At 51.0% G+C, this 15,869-nt stretch overlaps 2 protein-coding genes across 2 annotated transcripts; one reads left to right on the forward strand and one right to left on the reverse strand.

The window, feature by feature from the left end:
* Positions 1 to 7,589: 7,589 nt before the first annotated feature.
* LOC100281411 (uncharacterized) lies at positions 7,590 to 9,687 on the forward strand. The gene is made up of 3 exons (NM_001368004.1): positions 7,590 to 7,852; positions 7,936 to 8,205; positions 8,315 to 9,687. The coding sequence occupies exons 1-3, from the start codon at positions 7,651 to 7,653 to the stop codon at positions 9,508 to 9,510; spliced, it is 1,668 nt and encodes a 555-aa protein (NP_001354933.1). The 5' UTR covers positions 7,590 to 7,650; the 3' UTR covers positions 9,511 to 9,687.
* Positions 9,688 to 10,805: 1,118 nt separating this feature from the next.
* Positions 10,806 to 13,412, reverse strand: LOC100192035 (uncharacterized). Its single transcript, NM_001137458.2, has one exon. It carries the CDS (start codon positions 13,386 to 13,388, stop codon positions 11,142 to 11,144), a length of 2,247 nt encoding a protein of 748 aa, NP_001130930.1. The 5' UTR covers positions 13,389 to 13,412; the 3' UTR covers positions 10,806 to 11,141.
* Positions 13,413 to 15,869: the final 2,457 nt, after the last annotated feature.

The following is a 15,869-nucleotide window of genomic DNA, read 5'->3' on the forward strand; positions in this document are numbered from 1 at the left end:
CTAAAATGTGTTCTCCCTTTAGAAGCTTATGAAGATTCTTCATCCCAACATGGGCTAGTCGGCGGTGCCAGAGCCAACCCATGTTAGTCTTAGCAATTAAGCAAGTGTTGAGTTCAGCTCTATCAAAATCTACCAAGTATAGCTGACCCTCTAACACTCCCTTAAATGCTATTGAATCATCACTTCTTCTAAAGACAGTGACACCTATATCAGTGAAAAGACAGTTGTAGCCCATTTGACATAATTGAGATACAGAAAGCAAATTGTAATCTAAAGAATCTACAAGAAAAACATTGGAAATGGAATGGTCAGGAGATATAGCAATTTTACCCAAACCTTTGACCAAACCTTGATTTCCATCCCCGAATGTGATAGCTCGTTGGGGATCCTGGTTTTTCTCGTAGGAGGAGAACATTTTCTTCTCCCCTGTCATGTGGTTTGTGCACCCGCTATCGATGATCCAACTTGAGCCCCGGATGCATAAACCTACAAAACAAGTTTAGTTCTTGACTTTAGGTACCCAAATGGTTTTGGGTCCTTTGGCATTAGACACAAGAACTTTGGGTACCCAAACACAAGTCTTGGAGTCCTTGTGCTTGCCCCCAACATATTTGGCAACTACTTTGCCGGATTTGTTAGTCAATACATAAGATGCATCAAAGGTTTTAAATGAAATGTTATGATCATTTGATGCACTAGGAGTTTTCTTTCTAGGCAACTTAGCACGGGTTGGTTGCCTAGAGCTAGATGTCTCACCCTTATACATAAAAGCATGGTTAGGGCCAGAGTGAGACTTCCTAGAATGAATTCTCCTAATTTTGTTCTCAGGATAACCGGCAGGGTATAAAATGTAACCCTCGTTATCCTGAGGCATGGGAGCCTTGCCCTTAACAAAGTTGGACAATCTTTTAGGAGGGGCACTAATTTTGACATTGTCTCCCTTTTGGAAGCCAATGCCATCCTTGATGCCCGGACGTCTCCCATTATAAAGCATGCTACGAGCAAATTTAAATTTCTCATTTTCTAAATTGTGCTCGGCAATTTTAGCATCTAATTTAGCTATATGATCATTTTGTTGTTTAATTAAAGCCATATGATCATGAATAGCATTAATGTCAACATCTCTACATCTAGTGCAAATAGAAGTGTGCTCAACGGTAGATGTAGAGGGTTTGCAAGATTTTAGTTCTACAACCTTAGCGTGCAATATTTCATTTTTACTTCTAAGGTCGGAAATAGTAGCATTGCAAACATCAAAATCTTTAGCCTTAGCAAACATGTTTTCATTTTCATTTCTAAGGCTAGCAAGAGACATGTTTAATTCTTCAATCCTAGCAAGCAAATCATTATTATTATCTCTAGGATTAGGAATTGAAACATTACAAACATGTGAATCAACCTTAGCATTTAAACTAGCATTTTCATGTCTAAGGTTGTCAATCATCTCACGGCAAGTGCTTAGCTCACTAGATAATTTTTCACATTTCTCAATTTCTAGAGCATAAGCCTTTTTAACCTTAACATGTTTCTTGTTTTCTTTAATTAGACAATCCTCTTGGGAATCCAAAAGGTCATCCTTTTCATGAATAGCACTAACTAATTCATTTAATTTTTCTTTTTGAGCTATGTTAAGGTTGGCAAAAAGGGAACGCAAATTATCCTCCTCATCACTAACATTATCATCACTAGAAGACTCATATTTAGTGGAGGAGTTGGATTTAACCTTCTTCCGTTTGCCGTCCTTTGCCATGAGACACTTGTGGCCGACATTGGGGAAGAGGAGTCCCTTGGTGACGGCGATGTTGGCGGCGTCCTCGTCGTCGGAGGAGTTGCTTGAGCTTTCGTCGGAGTCCCACTCCCGACAAACATGGGCATCGCCGCCCTTCTTCTTGTAGTACCTCTTCTTCTCCTTTCTTCTTCCCTTCTTGTCGTCACCTCGGTCACTGTCACTAGATATAGGACATTTAGCAATAAAATGACCGGGCTTACCACATTTGTAACAAACCTTCTTGGAGTGGGACTTGTAGTCTTTCCCCCTCCTTTGCTTGAGGATTTGGCGGAAGCTCTTGATGACGAGCGCCATTTCCTCATTGTCGAGCTTGGAGGCGTCTATTGGTTGTCGACTTGGTGTAGCCTCCTCCTTCTTTTCCTCTGTCGCCTTGAATGCGACGGGTTGAGCTTCGGATGTGGATGGATCATCAAGCTCGTTGATCTTCCTCGAGCCTTCGATCATGCACTCAAAACTTACAAAATTCCCGATAACTTCCTCGGGGGTCATTTTTGTATATCTAGGATTACCACGAATCAATTGAACTTGAGTGGGGTTAAGGAAAATGAGAGATCTTAGAATAACCTTAACCATTTCGTGGTCGTCCCATTTTACACTCCCGAGGTTGCGCACTTGGTTCACCAAGGTCTTGAGCCGGTTGTACATGTGTTGTGGCTCCTCTCCTTTGCGAAGCCGGAATCGACCGAGCTCCCCCTCGATCGTTTCCCGCTTGGTGATCTTTGTGAGCTCGTCTCCTTCGTGCGCGGTTTTGAGCACATCCCAAACTTCTTTGGCGCTCTTCAACCCTTGAACTTTGTTATACTCCTCTCTACTTAAAGAGGCGAGGAGTATTGTTGTCGCTTGAGAGTTGAAGTGCTCGATTTGGGCTACCTCATCCTCATCATAATCCTTGTCCCCTACGGACGGTACCTGTGCACCAAACTCAACAACATCCCATATACTTTTGTGGAGTGAGGTTAGATGAAATCGCATTAAATCACTCCACCTAGCATAATCTTCACCATCAAAAGTTGGTGGTTTGCCTAATGGGACGGAAAGTAAAGGTGCATGTTTAGAAATGCGAGGGTAGTGTAGGGGGATCTTACTAAACTTCTTACGCTCTTGGCGTTTAGAAGTTACGGAGGGCGCATCGGAGTCGGAGGTCGATGTTGATGAAGTGTCGGTCTCATAGTAGACCACTTTCCTCATCCTCTTTTGCTTGTCCTTACTCCGATGCGGCTTGTGGGAAGAAGATTTTTCCTTCTTCTCTTTGTGGTGAGAAGAAGATTTCTTCTCCTTCCCTTTGTTGGAGGAGATCTTCTTCTTCTCCTTCCTCTTGGTGCGGGACTCTTCCGATGAAGTGCTCCCTTGGCTTGTAGTGGGCTTTTCGCCGGTCTCCATCTCCTTCTTGGCGTGATCTCCCGACATCACTTCGAGCGGTTAGGCTCTAATGAAGCACCGGGCTCTGATACCAATTGATAGTCGCCTAGAGGGGGGGTGAATAGGGCGAAACTGAAATTTACAAAAATAATCACAACTACAAGTCGGGTTAGCGTTAGAAATATGATTGAGTCCGCGAGAGAGGGTGTAAAACAAATCGCAAGCAAATAAGAAGTGTGACACGCGGATTTGTTTTACCGAGGTTCGGTTCTCACAAACCTACTCCCCGTTGAGGAGGCCACAAAGGCCGGGTCTCTTTCAACCCTTTCCCTCTCTCAAACAGTCCCTCGGACCAAGTGAGCTTTCTCTTCTCAATCAAACGGGAACAAAACTTCCCCGCAAGGACCACCACACAATTGGTGTCTCTTGCCTTGGTTACAATTGAGTTGATCGCAAGAAAGATTGAAAGAAAGCACGATTGCAAAAGAGCCAAGCGACAAGAGCGACAAATAACACAAGGATCACTTTCTCTCTCAAGCCACTAATCACTAATGATCTCTTTTCTCAATTGTGAAACTTGGAAAGATGGAGGCTTTGAATGTGTCTTGGAATGAATTGCTAGCTCTTGTATTGAATGTTGAAGATTGGAATGCTTGGGTGTTGTGAATGGAGGTGGTTGGGGTGGTATTTATAGCCACCAACCACTTCCTAGTCGTTGGGCCATTCTGCTGAGCGCGGACGGTCCGCCCTCCTGGTGCGGACGGTCCGCCCCTGTAGATCAACGGCTGAAAATGCAACGGTCAGCAGTAACGGCTATATCAACGGCTATATTGCATTTAATGCGTCGTCAGATGTCAGACAGAGCCAGTCGCGGACGGTCCGGTCGTGCACCCCGGACGGTCCGCGAGGCCCCCTATAATTCATTTCTCCGAACCCGTCACCTTCGGGTTTTTCGGTTTCTTACCGACCGGACGGTCCGCGCCTGAGGCCGGACGGTCCGCGCGAGGGCTCGGACGGTCTTTCCTTTTCCTCCGGACAGTCTGTAATGAAAACCTGAGAATTTGCATTGGTTCTGTCCGAAGGGTATCCTGGTGTCGCGGACGGTCCGCCGCATGGGCCCGGACGGTCCGCGCTAGGCTTGTTTTTCCAAAGACCTTCTCCTGTCCGGAATAATCTACGATATTCCGGACAGTCGATTTAGTATGGTTGTAGATGAACCTTTGACACCTGTAGAACATATAATCTAGAGCAAACTAGTTAGTCCAATTGTTTGTGTTTGGGCAATTCAACCACCAAAATTAATTAGGGACTAGGTGTAAGCCTAATTCCCTTTCACATGGTAACAAATATCTAGGCTTCATATCTTGTCATGGTTGTTACAGAATATTCTAGAACCTTTATTCCATACATATCTCATGATTAGCCATGCTTTATAGAAGATTATAGAGAGTTGGATATCTCATGAATTGCCATGATTATGGCAAATTGTTTTAGAAACTTGTAAATATGTAGCCTGATAGAGTCATTTATAACCTTTCAGATTCAAATGTGGACAGTCCAACCTAAACTACGGATAGTCCAAGAATGCCCAATTTTCACAAAAAGTTACCGTAACAGCTAGTTTTTGAGATGGAGGTTGTATATACTTAGTGCTCGGGGTTAAGCACTTCAAGGTCATTTAGAACAACAGTTGAGCCTTTTCTCTCCTCTCTCTCACTCACATAGCTTAATGATTGTTTTCTAGTGAGATTGAGAGCGACCTAGTGCATTACGTCAATTGTTTAAACTTTGAAGCACTAGAGTGATCATCAAGTAAGGTCATTGGCTTGTTACTCTTAAAGGTTTCTGTCTCCTATATGGCTTAGTGGTGCAACATCGGTGAGCTCTTCAAGAAGGTTGTGTAGAAGCCTGATGTTTGATTGTTAAAGACTTTGACCTTGCCTCGTCAAACACCCTGCCTCAAGGGCCCCCAAGTGACTGGAACATTCCCAACCTGGTCCATGCATAGACTGGTGAACAACAATGCTCTGGTTCATACGTAGACTGGCCCGATATAGTAATGACGAACATCCACATCGTTCTCGAAGGTCTAACTCACTCTCTGTCTCTCCCTAGATTAATTCATTGCTAAATAACGAAAACAGGTTAGACGGGATCAACAAGACTCCACCGAAAACTATCGAAATCAACTCGTAGAATCAACATAGTCCACAAACTATCAAAGTTTGACTGATTTTATATAAAAGAGTAATAACATCTACGGTACTAAATAAGAATATCATAAAAAGATAAAAAGGAGTAATAACATCTACAACTAATTTTCAGCATGCACCTATGAGAAATCATATGGACCCCTTCATCTTCCTCTACACGTAATCCCCACGATAATCGGATTTTTCTGATAGCTAGATTCCCTCCACAACCAGATTCTAGAAAAGTTTATCAGAAAAAAGAGCTAAAACAAACAGGCTCAACCTCTCCTAGGTTTAATCCAAATTGTCCAATAAGTTAACCGCATATAGACCTATTATAACAATTTAGGTGAACTCTTTAACTACAATGTCTTTTTTTTAAATAAGGAATCAAAATCTGCCAATTATATTTTTTAAAAAAGAATACCTCGACTTTGAAGCAATGTCTCGGGGGTGGAGTGAAGCTCCAGGATTCGTCGGAGAGGATGTACCAATCGGAGCAGTCTTGTGTGAAGGGATCAGCATCTCCTTCGCCACCGCTAGACGTTAACGCGCCGCCGGCCACCGCCTGCTCTTCCAAGTCGCCTCGGCCTCCGCTAGTTTGGATGAGATTGCCTGAATAAAACTAATAGTACGTCCAAAGGTAATAACTGGCAGCAAAGATGCCTGAAAGGCAGTGGTCCAACCATAAGAAAAGAAGAAAAGAACGAGAAGAGATATGTTAGCTTCATCTCAATTCAAAATTCAGTTTTTGTTAAAAATTTGTAAATTATGATTAGTTTAATCATCAAAAGAACGATCGCATAAAATGTCTGTTTGAGATTCAGAAATGTTGTCATTAGCTCAGTCGTAGACTAGCAAATATATAATAGTATGTATCTACCTTGTTCATCACATTCATAGTGTGCTGTTCGTCATAAGATCTGCTGCTGGCTGGAAGATCAGTTGGCTGCAGTTCGATGTTGAATAGGTTAAGCAACGTGTCAGGAGGATTAGGTTGCGGCGGCGGCGGTGGCGGTCTGCTGCCGTCGTGAGATCTGCTGCTGGCTGGAAGATCGGTTGGCTGCAGTTCTATGTTGAATAGGTTAAGCAATGTGTTAGGAGGATTCGGTTGCGGCGGTGGCGGTCTGCTGCCGTCGTAAGATCTGCTGCTGGCTGGAAGATCGGTTGGCTGCAATTCGATGCTGAATAGGTTAAGCAACGTGTCGGTTGGCTGCAGTTCGATGCTGAATAGGTTAAGCAAGATTCGGTTGCGGCGGCGGTGGCAATGGCGGCACATCGACGGGCGGGACGTCAACGTAGAGAATGCGCGCGAGGTCCGCGGGATCCGGGAACCCAGTGTAGAAGCGTGTCGGGCAACGGGCATGGCTCTCGGCGTCGCACCCGGCAGCGCGCGCGCACGGCGCGCAGAACGAGGCCCGGTGGACGGCGCAGCGCGCGGCGGCGGCCGCTGCGTGGCATCGCTCGCAGAGCGGGGCGCGCTCGTGGAAGGCGGCCGCGGCGTGCACGGGGACGTCGCAGGGCAGGCACAGGCGCGTGCCGAGCTGGGCGCAGTGGAGCAGCGCGCGCTGGGCGGCGCAGTTGTCGCAGGGAACCCCGCCGCCGTCGTCGTCTGGGAGCATGGTGGTGGTGGCCACCGCCGCCGCCGCAGCAGCAGCAGCAGCAGGAGGAGGGGCGTCGTTGCTCCGAGAGAACGTACATCGTGCGCCGCCGGCTGGCCGACCGGCGGCGAGGATCGAGTTGGAGGGATCTCTCGTCACACGCGACGGTTAGTGGCTCTGCACACGCGTGCTGCGCTGGCGGCGGCACGACTGGAGGTTCGTTCCTTATATCTCGGAGCCTCACTATAAAAAGCACAACTAATCTAGCAGGTTTATAGAGCCCTCCCGCGACCAAGTCGGCGAAAGCACACTGCAAACTCCCTCCTGACTAATTGTTGGCCAGCCAGGGTGCCTCGATCGTTTAGGATGCCGACGCCACGGACTAACTTGGCTTCCTCTAGGTCGTGTTGTATTATTGGATTAGAAGATCTCAGAACACAACAGTTTTTTTTGTAGTACACTGTCCGTTTCACCACCAAAAAAAAGAAAGATCTAGTATCCTTTGCTGGTGAGTAGTAGTGAGTAGGAAGCAAGAGTAGGTGGACAGTCAAAGCATGCAGCTGTTCATCACCGAACACCACCATCTGGAATCCAACTCTATATGCATCTTCTCCGTTTTCCTGCCCGCATACAAATGCCTGCGCATTAGCGATCCTCCTCGCTCTCCTTCCCCTTCCGCTGAGCCGTGCTGCCGCGGCCCCGGCACGCCATGGCGTCCACGGCGTACTCGCGGTCGTCGTCCAACAAGCTGCCGGGCGGCGAGCGGCGGCTGCCCCCGCGCCTCATGCGGGGCCTCACGTCCAAATTCGAGCCCAAGAAGCTGGGCGTCGGCCTCGTCGCCGGCTGCTGCCTGGCGCTCCTCACCTACGTCTCCCTCGCCAAGCTCTTCGCGGTCTACTCCCCTGTATTCGGTGAGTGCGCTCGCCGACCCCTCCGTTCCTCCTCCTCCTCCTCACGAGTCTAACCGGAGCTGCCTTCCTCACTTCCTCCTCAGCCAGCACGGCCAACACGTCCGCGCTGATGCAGCAGAACGCGCCGCTGGCCTCGTCCAAGCCGTCCGTGCCGGAGACGGAGACCATCCCTCCGGAAGAGACGCTGGACGACGGCGACGGCGCGGATACCGGCGATCTGCGTGGGACGGAGCCCGGCTTGCCGGAAGCTGCCGTCATGAGGAACGACATGGCAGCGGGGTCCGACGAGCCCGGCTTGCCCACCAGGAAGGACGGCGGCGGGAATGCGGAGGCCGAGCCCACCAACAAGCCATGTAATCCCCACCTCTCTTTGTCTCTTTTTTTGCTTCTTCGTTCGAGAACACACATTTACATCTTACATGGTGATGGAACCACGTGTTCAATAAATTTCTCTGCTTTCAGCTGAGGATGGCAACGGCGGCCAACAAGGAGGCAAGATGACGTGCGACGAGAACAGCGTGGACGAGCGGTTCCCGTACGCCCGGCCGACCGTGTGCGAGCTGTCCGGCGACGTGCGCGTGAGCCCGAAGCAGAGGACGGTGTACCTGGTGAACCCGTCCGGCGGCGGCGGCGGGGGGTTCGACGAGAGCGTCGAGAAGCGGCTCCGACCGTACGCCCGCAAGGACGACTCCTCAATGCCACACATAACGGTGAAGTCGGTGGCTTCGGGCGCGGCGGCGCCCGAGTGCACGAAGCGGCACGCGGTGCCCGCGGTGGTGTTCTCCGTGGGCGGGTACAACACGGACAACAACCTGTTCGACGACGACATGACGGACGCGCTGGTCCCGCTGTTCCTGACGACGGCGCACCTGGACGGCGAGGTGCAGCTGGTGGTGGCCGACTACAAGCCGCGGTGGGTGCGCAAGTACGCGCCGCTGCTGCGGAAGCTGTCCCGCCACGGCGTGGTCAGCCTGGACGGCGACGCCGAGGGGGAGGAGGAGGGGCCGCTGGACGGCGTGCACTGCTTCCCCGCGGGCGCGTTCGTGGTGGGGCTGCTGTACCGCGACCGCGACCGGGATCTGGACCTGTCGCCTCACCCGGCCCGGAACCGGAACCCGCGCAACGTGACGATGGCGGACTTCGCGCGGTTCCTGCGCGGCGCGCTGGCGCTGCCGCGGGACCGCCCCGCCGTCCTCGGCGGGGCGCCCGGCATGCGTCCCCGGTTGCTCGTCGTCTCGCCGCGGAGGCTGCTGAACCTGGAGGAGGTGGCGGCGGCGGCGGACGCGCTCGGGTTCGACGTGGCGTCCGCCGAGGCCGGCGCGGACGACGTGGCGGAGTTCGCCGCGCGGGTGAACGCGGCGGACGTGCTGGTGGGCGTGCGCGGCGCCGGGCTGACGAACCAGGTGTTCCTGCCGACGGAGGCGGTGCTGGTGCAGATCGTGCCGTGGGGCAAGAAGATAGAGTGGGTGACCACCAGCTCCTACGGGCGGGCGGCGGCCGGGATGGGGCTCCGGTACCTGGAGTACTACGTCGGGGAGGAGGAGACGAGGCTGAGGGACAAGTACCCGCGGGAGACCGTCATGGAGCAGGACGTCGTCGTCAACCTCACAAGGTTCCGGCCCGTGCTGCTGCAGGCGCTCGACAAGCTGCAGCAGTGACGAGGAATGGATTCACCATAGCCGGCCGGCAGGAGGAAGCTCGCTCAGGTCGTCGGGCATGGGATTGGTAATTTGGTTGGTTCATCTGCCGGTTTTGTTTTGTTTGTCGTAAGAAAAGAAGAGAAGAGAACATACATACACTACACACGAACGAACGAGAATTCTGTTCATTCTTCATTCGCTTGGCATCATTCATTCCTCCGATTACCATCCCATTATGTTCCTTCCAAGAACTAGAAGAAAGATCGATTGTGCGTGCAGCGTGCATGCATGCATGCGGCCCACCCATGAATTATCTATCGCAAAAGAAAACGAAAATGATGTTTCAGTGCAAGCGTTTGGAAGCAAAGGTTCGTGTATGTATGCTTCCTCTGATCCTCTCTGTCGTATAAAAAACAACTGAGGCTAAGACCACCTCACGGTATTATATTAAAAAGAAGACTCACCAAATCCCTACCCTATCCATAATACATAGAGAACACAATTGAGACGGAACCTTAGATCTATAATTTAGCGTGAGACAGATGATGAGATTTTTGGTCAAACTCAAGATCTGAGAAGCGCTATTCAAACCACTTAGCTATCTACGCTAGAGCCCGTTTTGCTCCTCTCTACCGACTCGGCTAGAGGCACATTCTGGCTCAAGCCAACACGTTGTTCACCATCCATTCATAGATAGATAGAAGTGCAATGCACGCATGCAATGCAACCACTACAGGAGGTCCTGTAAAGCATCCTAACAACTTCTTTGCTTACAACTTACGTGCTGTCTGGGAGATATGGACAGCTCTCAACCCCATGAAGAAAATCAAAAGGCATGCTTGCTTGCTGGTGGTCATGTTAGGTGCAACAACAACAAAAAAAGAAGGAAAAAAGCGATAATAGGTCGGTTGCTGTTTCTCTGTCGCCGATCCATACGTCACAGCCAGTTTTGCAGACCTAACCATGTTAATCCTCAACTCAAACATGGAAACAAATGGTACGTACCTAGGCCCTGCATTGCTGATGACAGGACAGGCAGGCTCCTGTTCTCAGATCAAATGCAAGTTCATAGCTATAATATCTCACTATGAGCCAGGCCCCTGTCAGTAGTCTTTCCCCCCCTCTTGGTCTATGTCGTCCTGCTACTTTTGAACTCTTTGTATTTCTTTTACGCGTGTAATAGAAATGGGGATGTCCTCTCCTCCACCATGTAGGGCATCCAATAAAACGCAAAAGGAGCCGGATACACATATTGCCTCTTGACAGCTTTCATGTAACAAATTAGTAGAGCCTCACAAAAGCAAAACAAAAAAAAAGCAAAGAGTAACTCCATTAGCCTCAATCCAAAATGTCATTGGTAAAAATGTTGGAAGTGCAGTATGTTAAAAGTAATTAATTCTAAATTTGACAACACCACTCATAATAGGAGGTACATCTTTGCCTATTATTGCATATGTTTCTTCTCGCCAAGACGAACAGATCAGGGATCCTCCAAACAGAAAGTAAACGCCCTTGCTTATCGTCCCATAGGACCAAAATCCCCCACTTGATAAATAGCTCAAGAAGCATCGATGAAAAGAAAGAAATCACATCTTTCTTGAAGTAAAACAACAACAACACAGATGCTCTAAACAAGCTGGCAAAGCTCACTAAGCACCCATGGCAACCCTTCTGCCCCTCTTGGGCGTCGACTGTGCATTCTCTGCCAAGATCCTAGACAGAATATCTGCTTGCTTTGAGTATCCTTCGGATTTTAAGCTCTCCATCAAGTCATCGCAGCCTTTCTGGCTGACAACACCTCCTTTGTTCTTGATCTTGCACAGCATGGAGTACGCAGGCAACGTCTTTTCTTCGGCGTACAGGGCCTCCAGAACTCTGTCATAGGTCGAGAAGCTAACATCAAAGTCCCTGTCCAACGCAAAATCAGCCAGCTTCTGCGCCTCCATCACTCTACCATTGTCACATAGGCCGACCAGCAACTTATCCAGATCAGGCATGCAGCCATTTTCCACCATCAGATTGACACGGCCGATTGCCTCCTCGACATGGCCCCTCGTGAATAGAGCTTCCAGTATCTTGTGTGCCACATCCATGTTCTCAGTAACTCCCTTCTCAATCATACTCTTCATGACCCTGCTTGCGGTCTGAACCCGGCCATCGTTGAACAGCGCCTCCATGACAGACTTGAACAGAGCTGGGCTTGGCAAGTGACCCTGTTGCATCATGCTGTCTAATGCCGTCTTTGCATCAGCCGGCTCATTCTTCTTCAGGAAGCTATCAACTAGCAGCGCATGTGATTCAGGGTCAGTTGGGACCTCGCGGCGTGTCATGATGGCGAGAATCTCCTGAGCTGCCTCTGGCACACCTTCTTTTGCATGTCCACGGATGAGACTGTTGAATGCAGCCTTGTCATCCACACCTTTCTTCATCAGCTGCCTGAAGAATGTCTCGGCCTTGGCGGTGCTACCATTGCTGCACAGGAACTCGATCACCGGGTTATAAGCCGATGCTTCAAGCACAGGACTCTTTGGGCTCAGCAAGGTGCCCTTCTCCATAAGCTCATCTAGCACCTCAATAGCAGTCTCGCACTTGCCGCCAGCGCAAAGGCCTTCCATCAGCACCCCATACTGTCTTGGATCCACCAGCACATGCTTGAACTGCCCGCTCTTCCAGTGCACCTCGAGCGCCCCATCCAAGTCACCAGCCTTGCACAGCGTTGTGACAAGCCTCAGAAACACTGACTTGTCCTTTGGCGTGAGCCTCCGCTCTGCCATGTCATCCACTGCCTTCCGGGCCTCTGCCACCCTGCCCTGGTCATCGCAAAGCCCTGGCATCAACGCAGCAAATGTCTTCTCACTCAGCCTCAATCCTTTCTCAGCCATCTCAGCGAACAACGCCACTGCCTCTTCCACCCTATTGCCTTCCACGTACCCCTTGATCATGACATTGTACGAGACCGAGTTCCGCTCGGTCCCCTCCCCAGCCATTTCATCAAACACCTTGCGCGCACTCTCCAGATCACCGGCACGCACCCAGGCGTTCAGCAGGGTGTTGTAGGTGGTGACATCAGGGGTCACCCCATGGCCCTTCATGTCCCCAAACACCCTGACTGCGGTCTCCATCTTCTTGCACAGGCCGAACCCCCAGATGAGCGTGTTGTAGGTGGACACGTCCGGCGCCACCCCGTCCGCGATCATGGCGTTGTAGATCCGCCTGGCCATGGCCTCGCGTCCGCGGCAGAGTATGGCCTTGAGTACGGCGTTGTAGGAGAGCGCCGTGCGGGGGACGCCTATGTTGGGCATCATCCGGAACAGCTTAACGGCCTCCTGCGGGATGGCGGCCCTGCCGTAGGCGGAGATGAGCGCGGCGAGCGTGGGCTCGTCGGGCGCGACGGAGAAGGACGGCATGGTGTCGAGGACGAGGCAGCGCGCGTGGTTGAGCATGCGGCGCGACGCGAGCGCGGGCACGAGGAGCGCGAACGTGGCGCCCTCCGGGCTGAACCCGCCCCGGCGGTATGCGAAGCGGAAGAACTGGAGCGCGAGGTCGGCGCGCCCCGCGGATGCGGCCCCGGAGATGACGCCGTGGACCAGCGGCGCGTCGAGGGTGGGCGAGAGCAGGCGGATCGAGTTCTCCAGGCGCGTCGTCCACGGCCGCCGCCGGATCATGTGCAGCACCGTCTCGTGGAGAGGCTCCTCGCGCCGGGGCGGGTTGGCGGGCGCCGACGGAGAGGGGGACGCAGCAGCCTTCGCCGCCGCTTCCGCCTCCGCCTGGGCCTCGACGGCCGGGACTGGGACCTCGTGGGTGGACGATGAGGCGCATAGCGAGCGGGCAGGGGCTCCGGGATTGCGGGAGAGGATCGAGAGGCGCAGGGGGTAGGCGAGGTGGCGGCGCGCCATGGCTGATGCGGCGGCGGTGGAGATGAATGGAGGGTTTAGTCGGAATGGAGGAAGGGAATGAAGCCGCCAATTAGCTGGGCCAAGGTGGGCTCTCATACATGGACGGGCCAATTAGCTGGGCCAAGGCCTAAGATGCATGCAAATAGTTGGTACAGGAGCGGTCTAACATTTTTTTTCATGAACTCGATCTAACCTAACGTATACATGTCCAACTATACATGTCCAACTGTGTGTGTCGAACTGATTCGGCCCGGGCACGCATTGGCCCGGCCCAACTGCACCGTGTAGCATGGCACAGCTATGCCACCGTGCTGGGCCGGGTTGGCACACGGACTGTTGTGGCTGCCTAGACTCGGCACGCCAACAGCCTGGCGGGCCGGCCATCCGCTTTCTCGTTGTGAGCATCAAGAAGCTGCTCCTCGGCCTCATGCTCGTGCATATTTGTCGTGCGTCGGACCCGGCTGGCACGACAGCCAGCATGCCAGGCCAGGATTATGTCGTGCCTCGCCGTGTCGAGCCGCATGCCATCGAAAAGGTTGGCTCGTTATGCCAACTTTTTTGTTTTTTTTGACCTTTTTTACCAAAGATTTTCGCAACTACACTCTTTCTGATTTGAATTCAAGAAATAGACTCTTACCTCGGCGCTGTTATTATTGGCGCCGACGCCGTTATTATTGGTGCCGAGGTTACATGTCTCAACACCAAAATAGATGGCGCCAAGGTAAGAGTCCTCTGTGCTGATATGGCGTCTACGTGGCAGGGGTCGGCACCGTGATTATTGACGCCAACACCTCTTATACGGGGTTGAACGGTGATCTTCCCGTGGCGGTTTGTCACTCTCAATTGTGGACTTCTCTATTTTACCACCAGACCCACAAATCATAGACACAAATAGATCCACAAGTCATAGATAGAGGGTCACATAATAGCAGAGAGTCCACGTTAGAAAGGCTAAATATCATTTTTTTTTTCTCCCGTGGCACCGTCTGCTGTATGGGGACGCACGTCAATCAAATTTGATGTGTGCGGATTCTACCCTCCAAGACACACGATGACAATCTAATGTGCAACATGTGTGCGTGTCAGCAATATGGTTTCCAGAGCGGTTTCTTGAGAAGCTTGGCACACAGACACAACCCCCCTTGAAATGATGGCTTGTGCAGGTTGTAAAAGCTTAAAAAAATTAGGCCATGGAGTAGTAGTGTTGTTGTTTTATTGTATGTGGCTTGTGCGGCTGACCGGCTGTCTCCTCCTTTTTCTATTTAATTTACCCATATGCATTCACTGATGAATGATGATGGCACTAGCTCCCTGCTCGAACTACTTTAGTTAAAAAATTCAAAACCTAAGTGAATCTATATAAAAACATACTAGCATTCACCATATTAAACAAATACCACATGTTGACACCTTTTTAGGGTAACAATCACTCAACACGAACCAGCGGCGGTACTCTCTGCATATGGGCGGATGGTCCGCGCGCAGAGGCCGGACGGTCTGCGGCCTGGTACGAGGCTAGGGTTCCTGCCAGACGGCCGGACGGTCCGCGTCCTGGGGCCGAACGGTTCGCGCGTGCGCAGGGGCGGCGGAAGATCGCCGACGACGCCTGGATCTCGCTCCCGGAAAGGACCCTGTCGGGGAGGAGAGATCTTAGGAGTTGTCTAGGCTCGGGCAGGCCGACCTAGACTCCTCTAATCGACGTAGAGTCGAAGAGAAGCGAAGAATTTGGGGATCGGAAGGCTAAACTAGAACTACTCCTAGGAAATAAATGTGAAATAGAAGTGTTTTTGATTCGATTGTTGATTCCAAATCGGCCGTATACCTCTCTATTTATAGAGGAGGGGGTTGGACCCTTTACAAACTAATTTCCGAGTTATTTTCGCGAATCTAGCTAACAACCGTACCACAAAACTCGGAACCCTAAACTGCTCTGCGCACGCGCGGACCGTCCGCCCCACAGGCGCGGACCGTCCGCCCCACAGGCGCGGACTGTTCGGACCGCGGACCGTCCGGCCTCAGAGCCGGACCGTCCGCCGGCTCAAAATGATGCTCAACATATGCCCCTGCCTTTTGGTGGAGCTGAGCAAACCAAAAGCAACTAACTCGATGTGATTACATCGGTTCTCTTAGGCATCTTGCCACATAATAGGATGATACTGTTTGAGGAAACGCCCATTCAAAGCCTTGGGTAAATCCTTGCCTTGTAATGTTTGTAGTAAATATGCGTTACCGGACATTACCTGTTTTACTTTATAAGGACCCTCCCATCTTGGCGACCATTTCCCAAACTTCCGGTCTTTATTTCTTAGAGGCAGGATGGTCTTCCACACTAGGTCCCCTACTTGAAATGACTTTGCTCTGACCTTCTTGTTGTATGCCCTGGCTACTATGATCTTGTCCTTTTCTATTGCTCCCAAAGCTATCACCCTTTTGTCGGTCACCTCATCAATATTATCCATCATTGAATTATAATAATCCATG

The sequence above is a fragment of the Zea mays genome, chromosome 5, assembly GCF_902167145.1.
Source record: "Zea mays cultivar B73 chromosome 5, Zm-B73-REFERENCE-NAM-5.0, whole genome shotgun sequence".
Taxonomy (NCBI): domain Eukaryota; kingdom Viridiplantae; phylum Streptophyta; class Magnoliopsida; order Poales; family Poaceae; genus Zea; species Zea mays.